The following is a 26001-nucleotide window of genomic DNA, read 5'->3' on the forward strand; positions in this document are numbered from 1 at the left end:
GTGTGGTGTGGCCAAACCAGGGCAACTAGTTGCCTTGCATTGTCAGCCTCACATCCCTCTCCCCATTGGCCAGATGGGAAGCTAACCCCTCCCCCAAAGCAGCCAAATGAGTCCAATACTGTGATTTTTCCAACAGTGGGGAGGCGAAAACAGACATCCTGTATTGGGCTAATTTCACAATTTCTGTGCCATGAAATTGTGATTTACACAGAGCCTTACTTATAACTTTACCAAAATTTTAAGTGTAAGGGGTGAAGTTGCTTGGCAGGTGTTTGCCTCAGGCTGAATATATTTTTAAAGCTTCAGCTGAAATGGTTCAGCCTTTTCTGAGAATGATGTTAGGGAAAAACACTCTTTTGCCAGTGGTAAAAATTCTTGCACGTGTTTCACTAAAAAGCTCTAGTGTCTCCATGCTTTGCTTTCAAGACAGGATTTGAAATCTGCCAGGAAGGAGGAGGAGGTCACTGTGCTTTCAGGCATATACCTTTTACCATCCCCATGAATAATCATCCACATTTGGCCATATTATAGGCCTCTGAAAATTGTAGTTTGCTCATGATCTGTAGACCGTGGATAAATTATGGCTGCTAAAAGCATGGACATCATTAATTCTGCCATTTACTAACATTTGAGTTCTTGATTTTGCAATCTTAACATACTTTTCTTTCAGTTTTTTTGTATGTAATGGATATATAGTTTAGATAACATCTGTCCTACATGAAGACAAGGTCCCTGCCCCAAAGAGGATCAGGCTGCACATGTGGGCATGAGGTGGGCTGAGGCTGTGGGTGGAGCTGAGCTTCACTAGTCCTGATCCCCCACTGGTGTAAGCTGCCTTATGGAGCATATATCACCAGGGAAAGATAGAGTGGGCATCTTGCTGCTTTAACTTCTTCCAGGCCGGTTGAGCATCAGGGTCTGCAGTTGACTTCTTAAGGCTGCCACTTTCCATTATGTTTCAGTGCAGTTCACATATAATACAATCCACTGGGGCCATCGTAACTATGAAATTTTAGCTTTCTTCCTTTGCCCTTCATCACAGGATGCATCACCTCTCATTTTCTCCTCTGACTTGCCCCTCAAAGCCCAAACAATTCCAAATAACTCAACACAACAAAGAAAAAGAGACCACCAATGGAGTGCCATGAAAATGTTACATTAAGAAGGCCTGCTGTTAGGCCTGATCTTACTATGGCCTGGATTCTGTTATCCACTCTCTAATGGAGGGAAAGAACATAGGCTATTGCCAACTATCTTGAGAGCCTGTTAAATGGGCCTGACCCTTTAGACAAGGCCAAGGAAGTGGAAGTCTTGAAATAAGTCATTCTCTCCCATTCGATCCATTATAATGATACACTTTAGGACTAAAGTTGGTCAGAATGATAAAAAAAAAGTGCACATTTTTCAAAAAGCTTTGCTTCTATATTTCTATTGAATATTTCCTGCTTGCTTTACATATCACTTCTAGGTGGACTATACACTGGCAAAACTGGATGGTAGACTGGGTGCCAGCTTTTTTTACCACTGTGCAATGTAATCCTTAGCGGGAAAAGGTAAAAACGAAACATTTGCATTACATTATGTAATAAAACATTAACAGGAGAATGTAGATGGAATTTGCAGTCTTTATACAGACTGCAGTAAACATCAAAAGAAAATGAGAAGCATAAAGAGGATAATTTGAAAATAATGTGATGTTTGTATGCAAATGAGATGCTAAAAATCATACTGTTTTTACAGTATATTCCACTAATTTGCCATAAAGATAGGTAGGAAGCAATAACAGTGAATAGGCATAGTGGGAAATCTTGTTTTCACAAAAGGGACACTCAATCATTTTAGGCTAAACATTTAACTTCTTGTGAAATTGTTATAATATAGTAGGAAATGGCCTCTGAACAACTGCTTAGCATAGGGCATCTTGCATTGTGCATAGATGCCTTGTGTTTTGCAGAACTACAGTCAATATTACCCACAAGTCCTCATGTTCTAAGCAGGTGAGAGGCTGTGCTTTCTACCCCCTCTCCATCGTTGTTAAACCCTCTCCACGGAGAGAAGAAAGCATCAGAAAGACAGATATAAAGGAGTGTGATTAATTGATATTAGTAATAACAATATTTTGCATTATATAACAACTTTTATCATAAAAGATGACGAAGTCCAAGAATCGTTTCATCCACCACTAGAAAGGAGACTTCTTTGAAGTAACTTGAAAGCATGGTATCATGGAGAACACACTTTTTTTTTTTAAAAGGCAAATTATTTGCTCTTAACAAAGACTCAGAAAGAGCACCTGAATAAAGATGCTCTATAAAGGAACTACAAGGGATTATAATGGCAACTGCAATGCAACGTCTTCCGAAATGGTTTATGTTAGCAATTGCATTGGAGTTAGTTGAAAAACAGAAAAAAAAATTTTGTAGAAAAAAGTTATTTCAATGTAAAATGGTATTTCAGTGTAAAAATGGTATTTCAATAACAGTTTTTCTTTCTTTATTTGTGTATGGAAATTTCAAAAAGTTGAGTTTTTATAGTCAATCTTCCTATTTTGCCACTGAGTGCCATTTAAATGAATGATACCCAGGGTGTGATTTTTTTCTATACTTTTTCCTTTTTCCTGTTGCTCTATAACTTTTCCAAAATTGAAGTAATTTTGAAAAGTTCAAGTGAAAAGAGGAAAATGAAAAAGTGAAAAAAAACCCCGATATTATTCATTCAGTAGCAAAAAAGGGGGAAAGAACAAAAATCTGAACATTTGAAATTTCAAAATATTATTTTTGATAAAAAAACTAGAAAGTTTTGACAAACCAAAAGCCTTTAGTATAGGACAAAGTGGTTTTTTTTTTTGGTTCAGAAAATGTTTCAGATGACAAAATTTATTAAGCTCTATCTAGCATACCAGTAGTGGAGCTTCGATGTATACCCATAAAGTATATGATGAATACCTTCTGCACATTGCCTGTAGATGGGTGAGTAGTCACCAGGCATGCCTCTTGTGTCATAGCAAGTCACTGCAGTCCCCACCTCAGTTTCCCCTCAGGTTGCTGGAAATAATTAAATCACAGCCAACGTCTTTGAAATAATACTCCTCTTCTCATGGGGTCTACCTTATTAAATAGCATTCATCTACCAAAAAGGGTCCTGCTTACTGTCAGGTTTAGGATTCAGAGTCTTTTTCTTGGGACTGTGGCTTCAAGTGATGGGCTTCCCTGGCCCATAGCTCCTCCCTCAAGTTTAGGGGTCTCTCATCCTTCTTTCTTGGCACTGTGTTTCCACTCCTCCTGGCCTGTTTACTGTCCCCTCAGATTCAGATATTTCACTGCCTCCCTTTGGTGGTAGTGTCTTGGCTGAGTTCTCGCTCTCAGCAATTCCCTCCTTTGTGTGGGCTTGGAGCCTCCTTTTTAGTCACTCACCCTGACAACCACTTACCCTTCATCCTCCACAGGGAGGTCTAATAACCCCCAACACCTATCTGCACTGGCTGCAAGGAAGGGGAGCCTTGGCCCATCCACTCTACAGGCATCCTGGACCCAGGCCCTTAAAGGAACATGGTCTGGATTTTCCTATACCTTCCTTATTCCAGACAAAACTCTTCCATGGGACCCTCTTCGTCTCTCCCAGTGACTGCTTGAGTTATTTCTTTTGACTTCATCCATTTTCCCTGGACACAAGGAGCTAGGGAACTGGCCTCTCAAACGATTTCCTCTGGCCTTAAAGGGACAGTACTGCATTCTATTGCTATATACCAGTTTTACTGGAAAGCTCTGATCCTCTTTTTAAATTGTCTTTTAACTGGAGACAGGCTGACTAAGAAGCTCAGATCTGAAATCTCAGCTCTCTTGAACTCTCAAGGGGGTTTGAAATCCAAACTTGAACGTAGATCTGCATTTTTTTGATTAAAGACATTATGAATGGAGTAGGAACCTCAACTTCAAACACTCCCAGCATTTTAGGAGTCTCTTTTTAATTGTTTCTCTCACAACTTTAAATTTGTCTGTCTTGTGAACCTTCATGATGTGCAAAATTCATTAGAGTTTTCAAAACATTCACCTGAGTGTAAGCAGGTGCAGCTCTGAGTTTATATTAATTTTATCTGCTTACATCAGAGCTGAATGTGCCCCAAAAGTCTGTCAGTGTCTACTGAAACCCATGTTCAGCACTGTTCAGTCATGTCTTTGCTGCCACTACACATGCTACCATGGCTGCACTGCTATTTACACTTGTGCTAGTATGATGAGAGCTAACGTGAGTTTGTGAACAGGAGCAGGGGAATCACACCTCTCGCTCACAGTGTAGACATAGCCTACATCTGAAGTGTTAGATGTTTACACACTGAGTCTCTCCTAAACTTTAATGCTCTGAACATTTTATTTACTAAGTTGCCTAAAACATATATATATTTGCTATCACTACTCAGTCCCTCACAATACTTGTGTTCAAAATTGAAGCTCCCAAGCCACCCACAGAGACAGCTGCATATGCCTATTGGTCATAAACTGACCACTCTTAAAACATCCTGCCTTGCAGTGAAATAATACCAGCCAGTTCTGAGTCATTTCTAACCAAAGACATGCAGTGGGAATCCAGGTGATCTGCCCTACCTAGCTGTGAGTGTGAGATCACAAGAGCAGCATGTTTTTCTTTTTCCATTCTGTGAGACATAGAATGCCCATTTTCATTCAGAGTGTTAAATTATTCTGTGAGAATAAGCACACAAATACAGTGTTTCCATGCTGTCTGTACATACTCTGCCAATCCATAGGTAGAATTACCATGTGGAAACATCTGCATCTTCCACATGGAAGGGAAAATTAGCTGCTTAATCTGCACAGTTTTCGCCACCCACTCTTCTTGGACCCTGCTGTGGGGGTAGGAGAGATTTGGCGGGTTGGGGGAAGGATTGGATGGTCTTATGATCTTTCTTCCAGCCCTGAGGAGATCCCCAGGAAAATATAGTATCTTTTCCACAGAAGATCCCCCAACAGTGGCCCTGGAGGAAGCTATGACTAGCAGGAGTTCCAGTTAGCATGGACGCCTTCCATAGAACTGTGCTCCTGGTGACAGAAGATAGGAGAGGGCAATGGGGCCATAGTGATTTATATGGCAGGGTCTCTTCTTGGATGTACCTGAACTCCTGTGACTCCCTGAATATCTGTTGGATTTCAAGATGGGTACTACTTACGGGAGGGAGAAGCAATGACCATCTTCTCCTGAAATAACACTGGGGTGGGGTCCACAAAATTATCCTTGCAGCAAGTTTCTGTGCACAACCCACTTCCTATGAGTTTTTCCTCAGGAGGGGGCAGTCTGGACTCATGACTGGTCTAGCTTCCATTTTGTCCCTCAGTTGCTTTTCATATGTGAAATTAATACATCATATGTTTTGTAACCTTTGTACCCTTCTCTCCGCTTTGCACTTTTTATGTTATCCATTGTGCTTGAAAATTCAGCCCTCTTCTCAAGTGACCTCCATTTCATCCTTCAAATCCCTATGGAAAAAACACACAACCTCCACAAAACCTTTCAAGATGGATCTGTCCTAAGACATCCTTATCATTTCTAACCTGTCTTGTGTTGTATTATATGTGTCTGAACTGTTTTTTCTAAGTGTAAGTTAAACTGTAAGGCCCTGACCCTCTAAGGTGCCTAACTCTCAACAATTTCAATGGCAATTAGGTAACTAAATATCTTTGAAGATCTGAGCCTAAGTACCTTGGCAAAGTGGCAGTCTCCTTTTGTTTTTGTACAGTACCAAGTACACTGATAACATTTCTCTAAATGATAAACATCCTATACTGTGTTGCATTCACATAGTGTTTTTTATCCTGAAGCACTGCACAAGTTGAGACGCAAAATCTACATAGGAATCACTTCCCCAGCATTGAAAATCAGTCACCTCTTGGATGAAACAAAGATGCTATTTAATAGGGCACAAAACCCTACTCAGCAGATTAGGAGAGGAAGTGGAGGTTATTCAATGTACACTGATCAGGGAATTTAGACCGGCAGAATTAATTAATTGCCCAAGAGACCAGAGTTAATAACAGTATTCTTATGAGAAATGCCATGACATCTTTTATGACCAGATGTGATCAGCAACATCTCATCTGAAAGCTGGCAACTTCAACTGCCAAATGCCACCTCCTGGTTCAGTACTGACTCAGAAGGAAGAGTGTTGCCTATTGAATTAGCACCATTTCTCACATTGCCAAGGTATTTCTCAGAGGTCTCCCATTAAAATACTAACCTGGCCCACTTTAGCTTATGAATTTGACAGGATTACTGTACAAAGTGTCCTGGGCACAGGCTACAAATAATTCATTTCTGTTATATATATGGCAGAGAAGACAACATTTAATGCCAGTATTTGAATAATGCATTATATTGCTTTAATGTTCTTTTGCCTTCCTGGCAACTGGGTTTGTAAATTATGATAATTACATATGATTCTGCTCTCTTTCCTCACCCTTTTATTTCACCTTCCTGCTCTTCATGCACCATAGAAAACAACAGCCTATTCTTTTTACAACGCTTTTTTTCTGTTGTATGCAATATGAAACATATTCAATTCAAAAAAATCACGTGCCAATGGTAATTCTATGGTACCCATTACTGAAGTATTTAAATGCTATGATGTTAATTCAAAGAACAGACATTTCTCAAATGTTGCTGGGAACAAAAACCTGTTTGCATAAATGTTCCTGAATTGCAAATAACAAAGGGTATGCACATAGCTGAACCAAATAGTTCTTTGGAATTTAAACAAATGTTCATGAATAGTGTGTTAGAGCATTTGACGAGCTCTGCTTTGCAGCTAAACAAAATATTACAAAATTTATTGGATCCCTATATTTGCTTGACTAAGTATAGGGAATACATACAAAATGCTATGAATACTGTGTTAATAGTATTAAGCTGCAGGTATATCAAATGTTTTCAAGGGGATTTCTTTATGGCTCATGCATGTCTTCTACATTTTTCCATTGTTGCTTTTGCTTCCTTCATCTTCTGGCATAGGTGGATCAAATAATCTCCAGCCACATTCTAAAAAAGGTCAGGAGACAGATCAAGATGTAATTCTATGTTATTGCAGCAGCATTACAGTCACCTTTTACGTTATTTAAATGTCTTCCTGTGCTTTACTACAACTACATATGTAACCTCTTGGAGAATCTGTGGAATTCAGAATCCAGGCTTCCCGCCTACTCATCCACTTCAACACCTATTAAGTGTCGTGTTTGTGGGCGTGGGGACAAAGGAGGTCAATTCTGGGCCAAATTCCTGGAGGGCTGGGAATTGGGCCCAGGCTTTAGCATGAATTGTCCTCCGTGGGACTCCTGGCTTGGGCTAAAGAGGCCATGTATTACACAAGCAATAATCATGCGCTGATCACACAGCAGCTTCTTAGCCTTGGAGTTAGGGAGGGGGGGAAGTAAACGCTGAAGCAGGGCAAAATTACCTGACCAATAGGTACCATGGTAATACGGTTATAATATGGGCAGGCCATGTCCCTCCTTCTATTCCTCCCCTCACCATCTGGACAAAGAAGGTGGTAAGAAATGTGTTATCTCTTCTTTCTCAGACAGCATGCCTATTACAGAAAGCTCAGGATATCTCCCCCTTGTTCTTCCCTTGCAGTTAGTTCGTTAAGGAAATTTATGGTCATTCCTGCTGTCAATATAGCCAAATTCACGATGAAAATGCATATGCCACACACGTTAAGTGGTAAATAATAGACAGGGGCGGGTATAATTATATGCCTCCTATAGCCATTAATATTAATTTTATAGCCATTTATGTCACCAAACAGGGGTTTCATGAGGCGTTGTACAGGTGTGTGTATTTACATATTATTTTAGATAAAAAGTTATAGAGTAGTTAATTCGAGGCTCACTTCATTGGTCACGAGATGAAGGGGAACAAGAGGCTGTAACCGAATAAACGCTCCTTATCACTCACCCGGCTCAATCTTTCTTCAATTGACCCTGCAACAATGTTCTAGACAATAGGATATTATTGATAGCCAGGATCAGCCAATAGATTTATCTATGCTTCCTTTCCTCTTGCAGTGGTTTTGGTTTATTTGAAGAAGAGAAATTTCACAACAATTTATGCCTCCCCCCCATGAAAAATGTTCTTCTGCATCACTAGCATTTCTATACTCTTCTTTATTTCTTTGGACCTGACCCCATCTGCAGGTTTTTTTAGTCGAAAGGGACAATTGATGTTGCTGATTAAAAAAAAGTAGTGAAAGATGAAAAAGGACCAGTGAACCGAACGTAGAAAGATCTCTGATAGGTTTTAAGATTTTACATTTAATTTCTATTGCTAATAAACAAAACACAGCACCTTATTATAAACAACCTAGTTTTGAGAAGTTTTAACACCTCCATTGTTTTTAGGAAACCTTTTTAATTTAGCAAGGGGAAAGCCTTTGGGCTAGAGAAGTGCCTTTTCTTTACCCCAAGACTGGAAAGCCAAGCAATGGAAAATTAGTAAATGCTAGACTTTTGGTTGCCATTCAGCCTTAATTTTGCCCTTTGTGTACATGCATAATGATACAATGTTTAATCACATGAAGATATACTAGTTTTTCCACAGGATTCACACTTCATACAGTGCATAGGATAAATGTGCAAAGGGGCCAAATTAAGTTTGTGTGCAGAACCATAAATCTGGCATTTCCTAACTTTTGAATTAATAACTTCACAAACTAAATAACATTTTTAACATAGTTTTTTTCTATCAATGATTCTTTTAATTAGGTCAGGATATCTTATTTAGAATAGTTCAGTTATTAATTTAACACAGCAGTAAGCAATTCTACTTTTCTTGAGTCTTTTATGCTTGTCAACTACTCTTCTACAGTTGGTATTTGTTTTTGAAACCCTAATGATTGAAAAACATGTACTGGCTTCAGTCACAAGAAATCTAGCTCACAATCTTATTTTAATTTAAAGTATAATTATAATATAAAATATATGTAATATAAAATATTATGAAAACTGCACGTGATTCCATTAATAAAAACTTAGTTATTTAATATCAGTCAGACAACATTATTAGCGAAGTCACTAATAATGGCATTTAAAATTCAAAGCTATGCAAACAAATAATATTTTTAATATACCTAATCTGAGAGAGATATTCTTATATTCTTAATGATGCTGACTAGCAGTTTAGGAGCTGATCCAACTGCTACTGACATAAATGGGATTTTCTCCATCACATCACTGGGAGGTGGATTGGGCCATTACCCCACAATTAGTCCCAATGAAGTAAACAGGTAGCAGAATCTAATCAAAAGTAAATACTGTACTGGGGAGAAAAGGTATAATAGATACAATAGATATGTATAATTTCAGTAGTATTTAAACTCTAATTACATACCAAAAAACTATGTTAAAGGAACTATGTTAAGATGACCTACTCAAGTTAGGAAATGCTAAAATTAAGATTGTCTGTGCAACTTTATTCCAGCCCATTGCATGGATGAATTCTAACAACATGCTCTTTTTTCCACAGGACCCATTCAATGCACAAAATGGATACTCAGCAATCACTGAGTAAGTAGCTATTCAAAATTTTGTTTTATTAATAAACATTGGTTTATGGAAAATAGATTTTGTGAAACTAACTTAATATCATTTTTGATGAGATTACAAATTTGGCTGATAAATGTAAGTGTTGATATAATAGACTTCTGTAAAGCATTTGACTTGGTATTGCATGATATATTATTAAACAATATAGAATGACAGAAAATCAACATGGCACACATTAAATAGATTAAAAACTGACTACCTGAGCAGTTTCAAAATGTAATTGTAAATAGAGAATCATCATTGAGCAGGTAGGTTTTTAGTAGGTTCCTCAAATATAAGTTCTTGACTCTATGTTATTTAAGATTTTTATCAATAACATTGAAGAAAACTAATTATCACCAATAGTTTGCAGATGACCCGAAGATTGGGTGAGTGGAAATATGAAGAGGTCACTGATTCAAAGTGATCTGGATCATTTGGTAAGATGGGCTCAAGCAAATAGTATGAGTTCCAGTATGACCAAATGTAAAGTCATACAGCTAGGAAAAAAGAATGCAGGCCATATTTACAGGATGGGTGATTCTAGCCTGAGTTGCAGTGACTCTGAAAAATACTTGGGCAGTGGGGTCTTGGCTGAACATTAGCTGAACATGAGATCCCTCTGAGATGAGATCAAAAGAGCTGAGAGCTGTGGATGTATAAACATGAACATCAAGTACCTTTTTATTTGGCACTAGTGTGACTGCTACTGAAAGACAGTGTCCAGTTCTGGTGTCCACAATTCAAGAACAAGGTTAAAAACTTGGAGAGGGTTCAGAGAAGCACCACAAAAATTATTAAAGGATTGGAAAATATGACATAGTGATAGAATCAAAGAAATCAATCTATTTAGCTTGTCAAAGAGAAGGCTAAAGGTGATTTGATCATGTTTACAAGTACCTACACAGGAAACAGAAATTGATAATAGAAGACTCTTCAATCTAACAGAAAAAGATGTAACAAGATCCAATAACTGGATGTTGAAGCTGATAAATTCATATGAAAGATAATATGCAAAATTTTAAAAATGGGGGTAATTAACTAACAACTTACCAAGGGTACTGTTGGATTCTCCCTCACTGACAACTTTAAAATCAAGACTGAATGGTTTTTTTTTCAAAATATATGCTCTAGATCAACCACAGCTTTTGGACTTGAAGCAGGAATTAATTCAGGGAAGTTCTATGGCATGTGTTATGCAGTAGGTCCAACTAGATGATAATAGGTGTCCTTTCTGGCCTTAAAAATCTGTAAATCTATCATTCAATGTGTGACCCATGTATGATTTTTTGAACACCCTTGCAGACTCTGCTCTGAAATAATTATTAATTTATCCATGTTTTATGACACATAACATCCCTGTAAGATAAGGTGGTAATATTCCCATTTTACATATGGAAAACTGAGGCACAGAGCGATTAAGATCAAAGAGGTCCATCAATTTGGGATGCCAAATCTGAGATGCCCAAGGCCTAAGTTTTCAAAGTATTTAGCATCTCACAGCACTTTATATGTTTAGGGTATAGCTCTAACTGACTTCATTTTCAGTTGTGATCCTTCAGCACTTCAACAAATCCGATCCGAAGTATCTCTAATTGGGCACTCCGAAAAGGACTGGGACTGAACTAGCCAATGGATTTCACAACTATTTGTTGACAGCAGAGGAATGTTGAGACTTGGGAATCCTGGGTTGAATTCCAGGTTCTAGAGGGGAATGTTTTCTAGTAGGTACAGTCCCTTACACTCCTGTAACACACAAGCCTGACCTCTTTTACTCCTGTTCCCTCTAGCCTGTCCTCATCCCCATCTTCCTACTCCATATCCTGTACCAAATCTCCTCTCTCACAGGATTCCAGCCCTTGTCCCAGCCTCCTTCCTCTCCACTGGCTCCTGTCTCAGAGTTCCCTTCTCCTCCTCCCTGTCTCTGCTACCTCTTCACTCCTCTGCATTTGAGTTAAGCTACTTCCTTCTCTTCTGGGTTGTCTGGGCAGTAGCAGTCCAGGAGTTCACAGCACAGGATAGAAGTCTCCCTGCTCTCAGTTCTGGTTCCATAGCAAACGTCAGCAGCCAAAAGAAGCATTGCAGGGAAAGTTCTGCTTAGCTATGCAGCTTTGGGATGGAGCAAACTCAGCTACTCTATGAAGATGGCACATGGGTGAATGCTTTTCACAAAATGATCACTCCATATCTGACCTGTCAGTTTTTGTCTTTAAGGGAAACCTGCACAGCAGGTTCAAAAGGCAATCCTCGGAGCTTAAATTCATAATTTTGTTAAACACTGAAAATCATGGTTTTAATAAAAACACTATTTTCAGCTTATTACAACATTGGCCCGTGCCAGCTGACTTCCACCTTGTAGGGTCCTAGAGCCCAGGCTGTAGCTCAAGCCCAAGTGTCTACACTGCAATTAAACAGTCCCTTAGGCTGAGCACAGCAAGCCTGAGAATGGGCCAGCTATGGGCTTTTAACTGCAGTGTAGACATATCCTCTGAGTACCTTTCCCAGACCTGAAGAAGAGCTTTGTGTAGCTTGAAAGCTTGTCTCTTTCACCAACAGAAGCTGGTCCAACAAAAGATATCACCCAACACTTGTCTGTCTGAGATGGCATGTGGGCAGTTTGGAAAGCACATAGGAGCTGCGAGAAGATGGAGCATACTCAATGCAGATGGAATTTTTACAGCTTCAAAATGAAACCACTGAAATAAAATATTTTTATCTAACCTTGGAAAGTGGCTAAGCCATTTTTGATGGAACTTTCAATATATAAATAAAAAATAATATCATCCTGAGACAAAAACCCAGCAGGGAAAATTTCAGTCCAAATTATTAAAATTTGGCACATTTTTATAAGAGACTGAAATCAGGGTCTTATAATGGGAAGTGTTAGGCTACCTTAACTATAGATATCACTACTACAGTCACCACTGATATAAAGAGATATCAAACTGTAAGTTTATTTTACTATAATTCCTGGATGCATACATTAAAAGAGGCAAACGTGTCTGATTCTCCATCCTTTGGGATCAGTGAATGTTTAGGGTGCTTTAAGAATGGAGGTTAAGTTAAGCCTTTGAGGTCAGTGACAGCTTCTACAATTCCACAAAACAGACTTCCCTTCATTTCAAAAGGCATATAGTTTTTCTTCAGCAGTATCTCCAAAGGTATGACCAGATGAGACCATAGCAATGCTATAATTAGGGTGCAAATGTTAAACACATAGGTGTGTTTTGTTGTTGTTGTTTTCCCCTCAAGGATTTATATATTTAACTCCATTGTGAAATGTTAAATAGATAAAGAGGCATTCAGCAAAGATACAATATAGGTAATTACGGGTCTGTCAACACTTCTACTATGAAGTTCATTATTTAGTATTAGGAACGTAACATTTCCATCATTTCAGAAAATGTCAGACCGAAAGCTGGCACACATATTAGCAGCCTGGATACAAATTTGTTTACACCAAATATTTAAATCTGTTCAGATGTTTTTGATTTAGAGATCAGCCAGAAACTTTAAACTCTCAGGGTTTCTCATGTTTTTCTGCCAACTTCTATACCAGATTACAATAATTTTTTTTTTTTGCAAGAAGGTAATACGAAATGGATTAATTGTTTTTCAGTTGTTTTTGGTTTGAAACCATTTGTCCGGTTTAATATTTTAAGTTTGAAAAGTATTTCAGATCTTGTGCTGCAACTACTTTATTTAATCCCCTTATTTACCTATACCCTCCCTTCTGCCCCCAGCCACACACGGAACAGCACTCTACAACTGTGCAAAAAACTTGATAAATAGTCTCAGATTTTATTACTTCCTGTTCTATTAGGACCCAGTTGGACACCCTGGTGAGGATTGTAGTATGTGAAAGTCAGTAGAAATAGAATAGCTAGATCCCAGTATGTTCTGAGTGGTGCTGAGTGCCCTCAACTCCCATTGATTTAAAAACAATTAATCCACTTTGAATTAAGGATATTGATGTCTGTGTGAGCTTGAGTGTGCTCTGCATTACTCAGAAGGAGCTCAGAACCTTGCAGGACTGTGCCCTTAGAGATTTCCAATTTCATCAATTTAGTTCCCTGCCTGGTATAAACAGTATTGTCAGGCTGAACTATCTTTTATAGAAAAACGTATTTTGTTCATATAGGGATCTATTCTACTGTCACTGGAGTCAATGACAAAACTTTGATTGGTTTCAGCGGAAGCAGACCCTAGGTCAATCTATACTAACAGATGGTCTAAAAAGATTGTTATTACATGATAAATCTTGTTACCTTTTTTCTCTTTTATTGAACTTTTTCCTATAAGTAGTAATGGGTTTTGAATAAAAGGGTATGCTTCCATCATTGATCTTAATGCAACATCACACAGAAAAGACAGCAATAATTCATAAGAAGAAACAATAAGAATATAAGGTATGAGGATTCAGTAGTAAATGAGAATGTGGGCAAACTGAAACTATTGGTAAGAGACAGGTAATCATGAATAATTAATATTAATATAGCACCCAAAGGAATGCACAGTCATCCAAGTGTGCCAGATAAAGAATAGGATCCTTACCCTAATGATCTTAGTAATTAAAGGTATAAGAAATTATGGTACATGAGAAACAGTACATACAAGGTTTGTGAAGACAAACACAGGCTATGTTTATACTGACGGCAGCGTCAGATCGAATTATCTGGATCAATTGAGCGGTCAGCGAAGACCCGCTCAGTTGATTCAGAAGTTGACGTTATTAATCCACCCCAGCAAGTGGCGCAGCGCTGCATCAATGGGAATGCAGTTCCTGTCGGCACAGTGCAGTGAAGACTGTGTGCAGAAGAGAAGCACAGAAGTTGACGGGAGTTACGCAAGTTCTTTGTGTACTTTGCGTAACTCCTGTTGACTGCCGCCAGATCGCGGAGGTAAGTGTAGACCAAGCCACAATGAAAGTAAGTGAAAGAAAAAAAATAGATCAACTTAATATATCCAAAGGAGTTTGGCCAATGAATACTCACCTACAGTGTGATGTATGTGGGTTTAATAATTCAAAAGCAAAGCTCCTGAGAATGGGGAAAAGCCAGCTCACAGGAGACACTGAAGTGCACTTCTACCCTGAAACGTGTGTCTGTAAAAAATCACTTTATGAGGGTTTCACATTCATTGTACCCCACTGATTTCCATGTTGAATTTGCTCAAGTAAAAGATGTTTTTTCCTAATTATCAGCCCCACAAATTCACCCTGGGCCATGACAGCCAAGCAGGTTCTATTCTGCCTTGTGCAACAACAGTAATAGAGGTTCTTCAGGACAAATTAGGCCCTCAGTGACACCTATGATACCCTACTGTTTTTAAATTATACTTTCATACATACCTGTGTAATCTCATTAGCCATCAATGGGTTTCAATGAGTAGGCCAATTGTAAGGAAAGCAGGGGAGCACTCTGGAGGGGGCATATGTCACATGTGGAGGCCCAGTCACCCATGGAATATAACTATAGATCCATAAGTTCCACAAGGTTTAGAAGACCCATTGCCTGCCTATTTGGTGAAGCGCAAAACCATGCCCTAGAATGTGCCTGCAACAGAAACTCCACAATCCTAACCTTGCAGTGTTTTCTGCGTATTCTTTCTCTTCTTGTTATTTTTTAAATTAGTCTCTAGCACCCTTTAGAACAACAAATTGAATAGGTTTGCTTGTTTTATAAAGAAGACATTAATAAAGATGCAATAATTCAAACATTACTCATGTGAATAGCTCCCTATACTCAGGTCCACAAGCAGTCCTACTGACTTTAAACAGGACTACTGACATGTATAAGAGTTTCAGGATTGGGCCCCAGATTGCTTATTTATTATTAAAGTAGTTTGAAAATTAACCTCCAGACTAGCACACAGGATGTCTCTCACATTGCCATTGTGTCATACTAACAAATATTGGGGTTTCTTTTGAATTTTAAATCTTAATTTTCTCTCTTTCTGAAGTTTGCTTTCTCATAAAAAGGGATTTTACCCTTGAATTACTGATAGGCACTGTCAACTGTGACTCAATTTAACAATTTGTCTGGGAATGTCTTTAGGTTTGGATGTTTGTTTGTGTTTTGTTTCTTTAAAAATATTTCTGACATACACTAGGGGGACAGGAAAAATAGAATAACATCTAAACTCCAGATGACAATGGGACTACAAAAGACAGGGGAAGGTAGGAGAATGGAAGCCTATGGAGTTAAGGACCAGATCAGCTATTCCTTTCTCCAGAACCTGCCATACTTCCCCAGATTCAAAGCTTGATACTTGCTCCCGTTACCATCCTTGCCTCCCTGCAGAGCCATAAAGGCCAAAACATTTGCTGCATACTTTAGTAGGTCTGACTTGTGGATGTAGAGCTGGGGGAAGGAAGAAGAGAGGGGGAGAAATAGAGAATTGATTCTAGTATGAATATTTTATAAAAGGTGCATAGGCTAAGGAGGACTTTCTATATTCCACATCAGGCCCTAATTCCTCAGGACCTACCTCAGAGGGGCAAACCTTGGACTGGGAGGAGGAAACAAGGTATAGAGCTTGGCAGTTCAAGAGAAACTAGAGAGCACAGATTAGATGTCTCACAGGAACTGGTTGGGAGCTCGAAGAGCTTTGGGTCTGGTGACATCCGTGGAAGCGTGTGGATACAGTTTAGGTTCTATGCAGGCACTAAGCCTCATCCAGAGCCAATTGTAGACTATGGAAAGGTTCCTACTAACTTCAGTGGGCTATGAGAGAGGATTAGAGAATTCTACGAAATTTAGTAGTACGTCCCTGGAAGCCCTAGGAAGCTAGGATGCAGGAGTCACTGAATATGGAAATATTAGAGTCTAGCTGTCTGTGTTTACCACTGTTGATGTCGTTGGTTGTTGCCTTCTCAGTGTTCCCTTAGTGTACATATAAGAGCACTTTACATAAATCCCAAAGCAACCCCATGTTCGGGGAATATTTCAGTGAGAAAGTAATTTTGTAATGGTGCTCATGGAAATCATTATTCTGTCATCCATCATCTTTTACTTGAGCCCCAGAACTTTCCCTTTTCCCCCCCTTCTGCTGAGAACAAATATTCCACTGTATCTATCACCTTTGTTTATGTGTAGGAATTCTGCAGCCTTCTTGCCGACATGGGAGGATGTGAATGTTGAAAATACATCACTGAAGCACAACATTTATGTTCTTCTGCAATGTGGAGACCGTACTGCTGCTGTGAGGAGGATGAGGGTTGAGTTTGGGGTAGAAAGGTTTTCTCTTTGCCCAAATGTGGTAGATGGAGACTCATTCAATGGGGTCTTTTCAGCAGCCATAAAGGCCTTCAAAAGACATGTCCCCCCAAATGTCAGTGGTGCTTCATTTTCCTAGGAAGGCACTGCAATGACTCAAGTAAAGGGAAGGGGGGTGACATTGCTGGCAGTCTCTCAAGCTAAGAATAGTGAGGGTCATGTGAGGAGAATGAAGATACCATAGACGATCATTCCCTTTGGGGAATGGGAGAAAGTAACAGAAGATAGGAACAGATGTTTAAAGCAAGAGCTCTGGCTAGAAGTGTCCTCGGGATATTGCACAAGAGTATAGCTGATAATATAGTAGGGGAGGAATGGGCTTTACTTTTCCATTCTTTTATTCAAAAATCACCATGACAAGCATTCTGAGCAATCAATTCACCTTTGCAGTGGCACAAAGACATTTTTCTAGTCCACAGAATATGAGATATTATTCCTTTGTTTCTTAAGTCCAGGATCTGTTATGTATCTTAGATTAATATAATTCTGAAGGAAGAAAGGAGACATTTTAGCAGGTTATTGTGAAGAGATTTCTTACTAGCTCGCTTGCTTTTTTCCTTGCTTTCTTTCCATTTAAAGCTGCTAAGATCTTTGAAAAGTTAAAACTAGTTCTGGGAGAGATGGAGTATTGATGAGAGTGCAGGTGAGATGATCTAAGGTGCAAGATTACATGTTGTACCACTGTATTAAATGTATATCATCACAATGTACACATACACACACAAATATGTACATATAAAGTTGCATTTCATTGTCACAAAGACGTTAGAGAAATTGTTTGGACCTTGCCATTTCAAGTAAATATCAATATATTTAGTCCATCTATAATACTCATTAAAACTCCCATGCTATGCAAGCCGTCTCACTGAAATCAATAGGACCATTCCTATGACTGACTAAGAAGGGTAATGTTTAGCAAATAAATGATTAGGAACCCTCTTGTGAAATAGACTTTTAAAAGAAGACACCTGGTTTGCACTGACATCTTTAAGAATGATTACATAGGTACGCATAAGAATAGGTTAAGCATGTTTGACAGAAGTGCAGCTATGGGCCCGTCTCCATACCAAGCAATATGCACATATGAAAATCCACAAAAGTGAATGGGCTGAATTTAGCACGGAGTTTGGTGCCTTGGATATATACAAAGATCTGCTGTCTTTTTTGTTCCTTTTCTTTTGTTTCTTCTACTTTCAGTTAACTACACAGATCTTCCAAAGATCAGAATTTGAACATTTGTTTTTCAATTTATTCCTACTTTTGAAACTACAGAAGGTGGCATGTTTTGTAGGATCTGAGGCTGTTTTCTTGTCGTAACAAACGTAAAGAAAATATTAGCAAGAGATGAAAAGAATAAAACAGATGTGAAAATTGTTTCTGTTCCTTTGTTTTTAATTCTGTTCTTTGTTTTTATTAATTAATTCTACTTTTCAAACTTTACCTAAATATTTATAACACGTTTTATGATTGGATACAAAGTAAAAATGAATTCCATTAATGTAATTGAAGCTGGAAATATTCTGAACTGAAATCTATATGAATCCTGATATCTTTGCCACTGTCAGCAGCCCATTACTAGTTATAGAACATTTTATTATATAACCAAAATTTTAATCAAAGTATTGAAATCAGGTTGTAACTTGGCAGTAGTGCAGTATATGTCCTGCCAAAAAGCACAGGCAATCTGTGATCTTACTGACATAAAATAAATATTTTGTTTTTCCGTTGCCATTGCATTGAATTTAGTAGGCCTACCTTTAAAGGGGTTGACATACACAGTGGTATGACAAAGACACAGAACATTTTCTAATTGTATTCAGAATATATAATTTATTTTCTTCAACTGGAGCCATAGACAATTTACTTCAGCAATGCTACAGTCTGTAATGTAATGTGAGATTTCCAAAGGGCACTTCTATTGAATATTTGTGATGTCTTATGAAATATATTGTGTCTCTTGTGATTTATTTTTCAGACACAGAAGAAATATCTGTTCAGAAGACTGCAATCCAAGATTCAGTGAGAATTTAAGCTCTCCAAGTTCCTATTCCTACTGCTAAGGAGGTCAGCAAGAGTTCTGACATTGCCTCTAATGTGGACCAGAGTCAGCCTTTCTATAAGCTTATTTTAAACACTACTTCATAAATTCCATGGTCCTTTGGATCAAAGCTGTTATATATAAGCAAAATTTAACTTTTGTCAAGATTTTAATAGATTTTTTGTTTTAATCAAACCAAGTATAAAATTATAAATAAAAATACAGAGTAATCAAGAGAACAAATTACAGCAGGACCTGGAGTTTCTGAATACCCAGTGTACTGAATAACCCAAAAAAGTCAACAAACCCAGTTGCATTCTAGAAGTACTAACTCAATGTCTTGAAGGGAAGAAAAGGGACAATAATAATATTTTGCACTTCTGTAGTTAATTTTGTTTGAGGATTTCAAGGTATGTTTAAAAACATCCATTAATTAAGCCTCGCAACACTGCTATGAGGAAGGTAAGGAACATATAGACATCACTTTACCCACCACTGAAATGCAGCTACCTCTGAAAGAGGATGTGTCAACCTGTTTAAGAGACTCCAGCAGCACCACACAATAGTTCAAGGCAGAAAATAGTATCAACATATCTCTCTATAGTTGAAAAGGTAACTAGAAGTTTTCATACCACTGAACACCATTTAATGGAAAATGGATTAAGTAAAGTGTTCCTAAATCAACATTTCCTTTAACAATTGGTATGCTTTTCTGTTCACCAGGTCTTTTATTAGCACTCTGTTAGATATCACTACTTGCACTGTCATTTTGTTAGTGAAGCAGTTTACAGGTAAAAACGAGAGTCCTGTAGCACCTTAAAGACTAACAAATTTCTGCGGGCATAAGCTTTTGTGGGCTGCAACCCACTTCGTCAGATGCATCCCACGAAAGCTTATGCCACAAAAGTTTTTGCTGTACACAGCCTAACATGGCTACCCCTCTGGAAGTTTACAGGTAGTGGCATACTTTCATTGGGAGATGAATACACTATGACAAGCATAGTGGTAATGGATTGGTTCGTTAGCATGAATATTTCAAATTTCTAGCTACACCTCTGTAATCTAAAAATGTAGTCTATTGAATTTCAAAATAATGTCAAATACATGTTGATCCAATAGTAAATGCTCAAGCGGATAAATCAAACATCTACAGTGAGTTTGGGCTTCTTCCTTCTTCAGGTGCTAAAATGTGCCTATGGCTATCAAAATGATGGGATGGGATGATTATTTATATATATGTATAAACCATAGATTTTAAGGCCAGAAGGGAGCCTTGTGACCATCAAGTCTGACTTCCTACATAACACAAGCCAGAGAACCTTTCCAAGTAGTTTCGCATCAAGCCCATAACTTTTCTCTGAGCTATAGCAAAAGTATCCAGTGTTGAGTTGAAGACTTCAAGTGATGAAGAATCTATCCTATCCCTAAGTAAATTGTTTCTTTGATTAATTACACATGCTGTTAAAAATGTGCAGTTTATTTCTAAGATAGGCAATCAATAAGACTGCTGATCCTGTAGGATCCATGGGAACTGCCCCAATAGGTCTCTTTGTATCCATCTGTGTTTTGTCTTATACTTGGACTGTCAACTCTTTGGGGCAGATATGGCACTCAGACACACACACACAAAGAAGGATGTCTGAAGATTTTATCTGCCCTTTCTTGTTATGATCTACACAAGACCTGAGCACCTTTGACATGAAATCTAGCCATCCCAAATACAGGTGGATGAACCTTTAACCACACCATGCACTGGCACAGCCATAACCTGTGTGTACCTGATGTCCAATAAGTATTAGTGAAACATTTAGACAAGGCCTGCAGTTTCTGCTATTTTATGGATAGGGATTTGGAGAAGGGGGAACAGGCGGGGCTAAACATACCCACCAAATTCTTCCCTGAATTAAACTGGGCTTGTCCTTTAAAGTCGTGAGGCTCGTCCTGAGGTTGAAGATGCCAGGCAGCACTTATTGGCCTCCCTAGCTTCTTTGGTCGCTTTTCGCCAGCTCCGGGAAGGCGAGAGCCCTGGGAGCGAACTAGCGTGTGTTGTGCGTGGAGGGCAGAGCGGGCTATTCTGCTGAACAAACCACCGCGGGCAAAACCCTTCCCAGCGCCCAGCCGGTTAGAGCCTGAAGAGCCAAACGGCGGCGAATGGGGCAAGAACAATTGCCGAGGCGCGGCTCAGGCTGGCTTTGCCCCGTAGGGCCCGCCGGGCGGAAACGACGCGCAGCCCCCTGCGTGCCCGTGCGGCGGCTGCTCCCCTGGCGGTGGCTGGGCGGCAGGAGCCTGCCTGCAGCGGGACCGTGCGGGAGCTCCGCGCCAGCGCTTGCAGCTTGCTCCTGCCCATTCTACAACGCAATGAGCTGCCCATAATGCCAGCCCCCCCCCCCCCCCGCGGGTGCCCCTGTCGGAGCCCAAAGCCTCCCCCCCCGGCCAGGAAAGGGTGAAGGGCCAGCTAGTTCCTCTGGGCAGGGACAGAGCCCCGCCCTGCACAGTGCCCCATGGACCTGTGCCCACTGAGGGGAGGCGGGGGGGTGTTAACTTCACAACCCTGATTTTGCAGACCCCTTCCGCCGCCTCTCCCCCTGAGCAGGACGGGCCCCCGCAAGAAGCCGTGGAAAACCTCCCTCTTTTCTCTTGTCAAAGTAACCCTCGTGCCGCTGGTCCCAGTCCGGCTTGGAGACAACGCTGCGTGTCCCCAACCCCGAAAGCCGGGGGCGACAGCTCGGTGGAAGAGGCATTTGGTGGCTGGTTGGTTTGTTTGGCTCCTCGGGGGCTGTTATCTTGGCAAGCAGAACAGGGGTGTTTCTCCCACCAGCCGCTCCCGGAGAGCCTGGGGATCAGGGCTTCGCCTCCAGCCCGCAGAGAAACCCACCGAGTTGGCTGCTGGTACCACCCGCGCTGCCATGGGTTTGACATGCCCTGTGATCCTCTCTCCTCCCCCTTTAGATGATGGAGTTGAGCGGCGAGGATTTACTCGCTGCTCCTCCAAAGATTAGCTTGTGTTTTGTTTCCCCTGCCTAAATGACGCTCTCGTTTATTCCTAAAGGTGCGTGGGAAGGGGGAAAAAAAACCATCTTCGGTGTGTGCGCACGTAGAGGGATAAACCACACACCAGCTCCAACAGAAACGTATCTCCCAGCCGGGCAGCCTGGGCTGTGAAGTCATTCTCCTGGCACTTTTCAAAGGTGCCGTTTCTTCGCTTCCCTACTCCCCTGCAATCCTGGGAGGACTGAATTGGCAAGGGCCCAATTGTTTGGCCTTCTCCTGAAAGGGGATTGTGTGAGCCATTTGAGAATCTCGCCGGGGAAGCTACAGTTCCACTCAATTTGCACTGGCAGTGCCTTTTGGAGCAGTTCTGGCACATGAAGGGCACAGGGATTTTGGAGACTAACCCTTCACCGTTATTGCTGTCTAAACGCATAGGGGCAGGACGTGACATTTCCAGAAACGTGTGAATGCGTGCGCATATCTGCATATGCAAAAATATGGGGGGGGGGGAACACCCACACCCGCAAATAGACACAGACCTACGTGTAAATCTGGGGTAATCTGGGGCTTGGAAATCAGGTGTCGAGAAAGTCGAACTAGCCTTGGACCAAGACTTTAGGAGGCAGTAGCAGGGCAAGCAGTGAAGCAGAAAGAGACCCCTGGGATACAGCAGCCTGTGAGACAGTGATGAAACCGCTAGGCTTGGGATGAAGAGATGGGTAATTGAGAGGTTCTGGCTGGCGGGGCCTAGGAGAGCATAGGGTGGCTCGGGTGTCAATAGGTGATAAGGGACTGTGGAGGCAGTGGAAGTGGCACGGCGGGCAGTGGTAGGGGCAAGGTCCTTGGAAGCAGAGACAATGACGTGGGCCTTGGCAGCCGTAGTGGGCAGATGCTGGGTGTTGGGTGCCCCCTTTCTTCCAATAGCTGGAGTGCTTGCAAAGGGCCTGCCAAGGAAACCTGCCAAGGTCTCCGGGAGCAGCAGAGCCTTGCTGACACGATGCAAACGGAAATCAAAGTAAAAGGTGTTCATTCAGGGAAATGTGAAGGGAACGAAACATAAACGCTCATAATACATGGGATGCTGCACTGAGCACAGGCCAACACTTTCAAACCTGGCAATCTCAAGAGAATCCGTATTTAGGCACCTAATTTAAACCGCTCTGATGCCCAGGTGCGCTGAGGGTTTACAAGTCTATGGGTGTTCAGCCCCTGAGAAAATCATGCCCTATATTTTGACAGTTTTACGTCCCCCCCCCCCCCAGCATCTTCCTGGAAGTACATGCCAGGCATCACAGCGGCGCTACTTTGCGCAGTCCTGCCTTTACCCTGCCAACAGAGGGTTTTATGCACCGTCTTCCCAATCTTTGTCCTAAATATCTCTAGTGCTTCTTCCCTCCTCCCCGCAAGGGCAACTGTAGCTGTTATTCAACAGGTGCTATGAAAACTTCCCATGCAATCCATGGTCACCACCACATAGGAACAACCGCCTGCATCTTGAATTTTGTAGGATGCTGCCTCCACGCGACTCCTATTCACAAAGCAACCGTTTGACAATAGCAGCTGCCAGCGTCATCCATTAACCAACACAGTGTCTTCTATCAGGCACGTTAGATATTTCAGGGCCATCCGTTTTTGCAGACAACAAATCGATGACATTCAAATGGGAACGCGTCACACAGATAATTTATTAATGAGCCGGTTTAAAAAAACAAAAACAAAAAAAGTCCCACTTGACATGGTTTGGGCTTGATCTCTGAGCCGAAGCTCAGACCTGTTTCAGAAATGGGCAAACCATCTGGGAACAGCTGGCTCCAAGGTACGTAAACACCGGAAAGCTTCCTGTAATTAGAAGGTACATTAAAATTCCGGGCATGCTTCCCAGCATCAGATAGAGTAGCAAGATAACGTGCGATGAGGTAAACCCTACACCACCACCCCTATGAAACCTGGATTGTCTTTTCCAACGGGATGCAAATGGAGCTGCTTTCTGTATGGGAACAACCAGCTGCAACGCTCTACAATAAACTGTTTCATCAAAGCCAGAGCCAGATAGCAGTTTAGGGAAGGCACCCGCTTTAACAAGAAAAACCTCCGCGCAGTTGGTATGGAAGCAACCGCGGGAGGCAACAAACGAGTCTTCAAACTCGGAGAGGATCGATCATGTCTACTAGACATTCGGGGTGCGTGTGCATGTGTGTGAGTGTGCGTGTGTGTGTGTGTGAGGAGGGGAAGAAGGATAAGCAGGAAATTAATCAGAAACTAATAATTATCCACAAATAAAGGGAGATTATGGGGGAATGGCAGCAGAATGCACAGAGTTCCCGATGCCTTTATTGAAGACACACTTGGTGGTGATCAGCACTTCACCATTTAGTGATGTCTGCCTAATATTCAAGGTGCACACTATTTAAACGACACATTTCATTCTGTGATGCCATTTCCCTGTACCTGTCTGCACCCAAAGACTTAAGGAAGATCCTTATACTGTCAGCTAAAGACTTTCTTCCTGTCTTCCATTCATATATATATATATATATATATATATATATATATATATATATATATATTAAAAAGGCAGAGAGAGAAGGGAAGGGGGCTCGATCTTTGAACTCAATGGCATATCATACCCTCAAATTTGATTTTTTTTAAACACAGCGCTTCTGCAGCTAAAGAATCGGGCATGCATACACACAACCGTGAAAAAAGCCTTTATGTATTTGAGACACACTACACACACCCACACACACCGTACACCGCTCTAACTTTCCTTATGGAATGGTTAAACTAATCAGTGTATTGATACAAATATTCCCGCAAAGAGCTGTTTGACGGGGAGGGGGGTGAATCCTAGGTAATCTCCCCCCCACCATCCTAGAGAAGTCATCCGGTGGGGTTGTGCTTGAATATTCACTAGTTAGAGGCTGTATGAACCAACTCACGTATCCGTTTGAGCATACTGCAAGAATATTTATTGAGCCCCAGCTCAGTGACTGCATTGAACACCAAGCCGGGCAAGCAATTGCATTTCCTATTTCAGAAGAGAGCTCAGATTCAGCTCCTTCCTCCTTCCCCCCCCCCCCGCCTTTAATTATCATTCATTTGTTCAAATTGTAAAGTACCCCGGTGAAACCTTTGTAAAGGGCGACAACTCAGAATGCCCAGACCGAAAGCAAAAAGTCTCCTCCAAAATCCCCCCCCCCCAAAAAAAAATCCCACTACCCTACCTTGCACATAGGAAACCATCAATAAAAAGACGAGGTTCCAAAATGTAAATCCACTTTTAATCCCCATTTTCTTCAGCAGGATGAAGTCCAGCAGGCCACATTTAGCACATCCCCTATCCCCCGAGTCTGCTATTTTCGAGTCCTTTGCACGGATTTCCCCTTCGCAGATCCCTTTCATATTATTCGGGAGAGCTCCTAATTCCTATTCCTTGGCCAGGCGCAGTGGAGTTGTTGCTGTTGATGGTGCGCGGTCACAGCTCAGAGTGAATGGTGTTTCTGGGATACCACAGCAACCTTGACGAGGACTCAACCATCTCTCCAACAGGGGCACAAAGTCTCAGCTACTCCCGATTGTGTCTTTTCCTTCCCCCACCCCTCCGCGTTACCCACACCTCCACAATCAAAAAAACCACCACAATTCTGGCTTGTTACAGCATCCACCAGGAACCCAGGGAGAGCATCTTAAAAGCCCAGACAATCTCCCGAATCAACTCCAAACAGTATTTACTATTGAGGTTCTTCTCCCCCCCCCCCCCCCCCGAGAAGATCAATTCTGCCCAGGAAAGCAGCTCAAGACATAATACACTAGTGAGATTTTCATAGTCGCCTGAAGGAACATCTAGGCGCTAGTGCAGCAGGATACATCCATCTAGCTGTCGCTTGGACAGAATAATCCGTGGCACATTAGTAAAAAGGCGTCTGTAATGCTTAAACCTGTGAGCATCTCTCCTCACACACAACACACACCCAAACTACACTGGTGCGCATACCTTCCACAGTAACATGTGTTGATACTGGAGCTGCACTGGATTTAAAAAGACTAATCATTGCACGGCATTGCACGGCAGCGTTAACTGCAGGCAGATCTTTCAAAGATCAGAGATTTT

The 26001-nt window shown here is 40.9% G+C and overlaps 1 protein-coding gene across 3 annotated transcripts in view; it reads right to left on the bottom strand.

Annotated features, from left to right (window-relative positions):
* The window catches only part of CSMD3 (CUB and Sushi multiple domains 3), a 1042296-nt gene extending 1016852 nt beyond the window's left edge, over positions 1–25444 (bottom strand). For all 3 annotated transcript variants that reach the window (XM_067537409.1, XM_067537408.1, XM_067537407.1), the window contains exon 1: positions 25115–25444. In XM_067537409.1, coding sequence (XP_067393510.1) covers positions 25115–25292 — 178 coding nt within the window. In that variant the 5' untranslated portion in view covers positions 25293–25444. The remainder of the gene's footprint in view (positions 1–25114) is intronic.
* Between the last annotated feature and the right edge of the window lie 557 nt (positions 25445–26001).

This window comes from Emydura macquarii, unplaced genomic scaffold, assembly GCF_026122565.2.
Source record: "Emydura macquarii macquarii isolate MOO-44397 ecotype Brisbane River unplaced genomic scaffold, CSIRO-AGI_Emac_v2 contig_383, whole genome shotgun sequence".
In the NCBI taxonomy this organism is placed as follows: domain Eukaryota; kingdom Metazoa; phylum Chordata; order Testudines; family Chelidae; genus Emydura; species Emydura macquarii.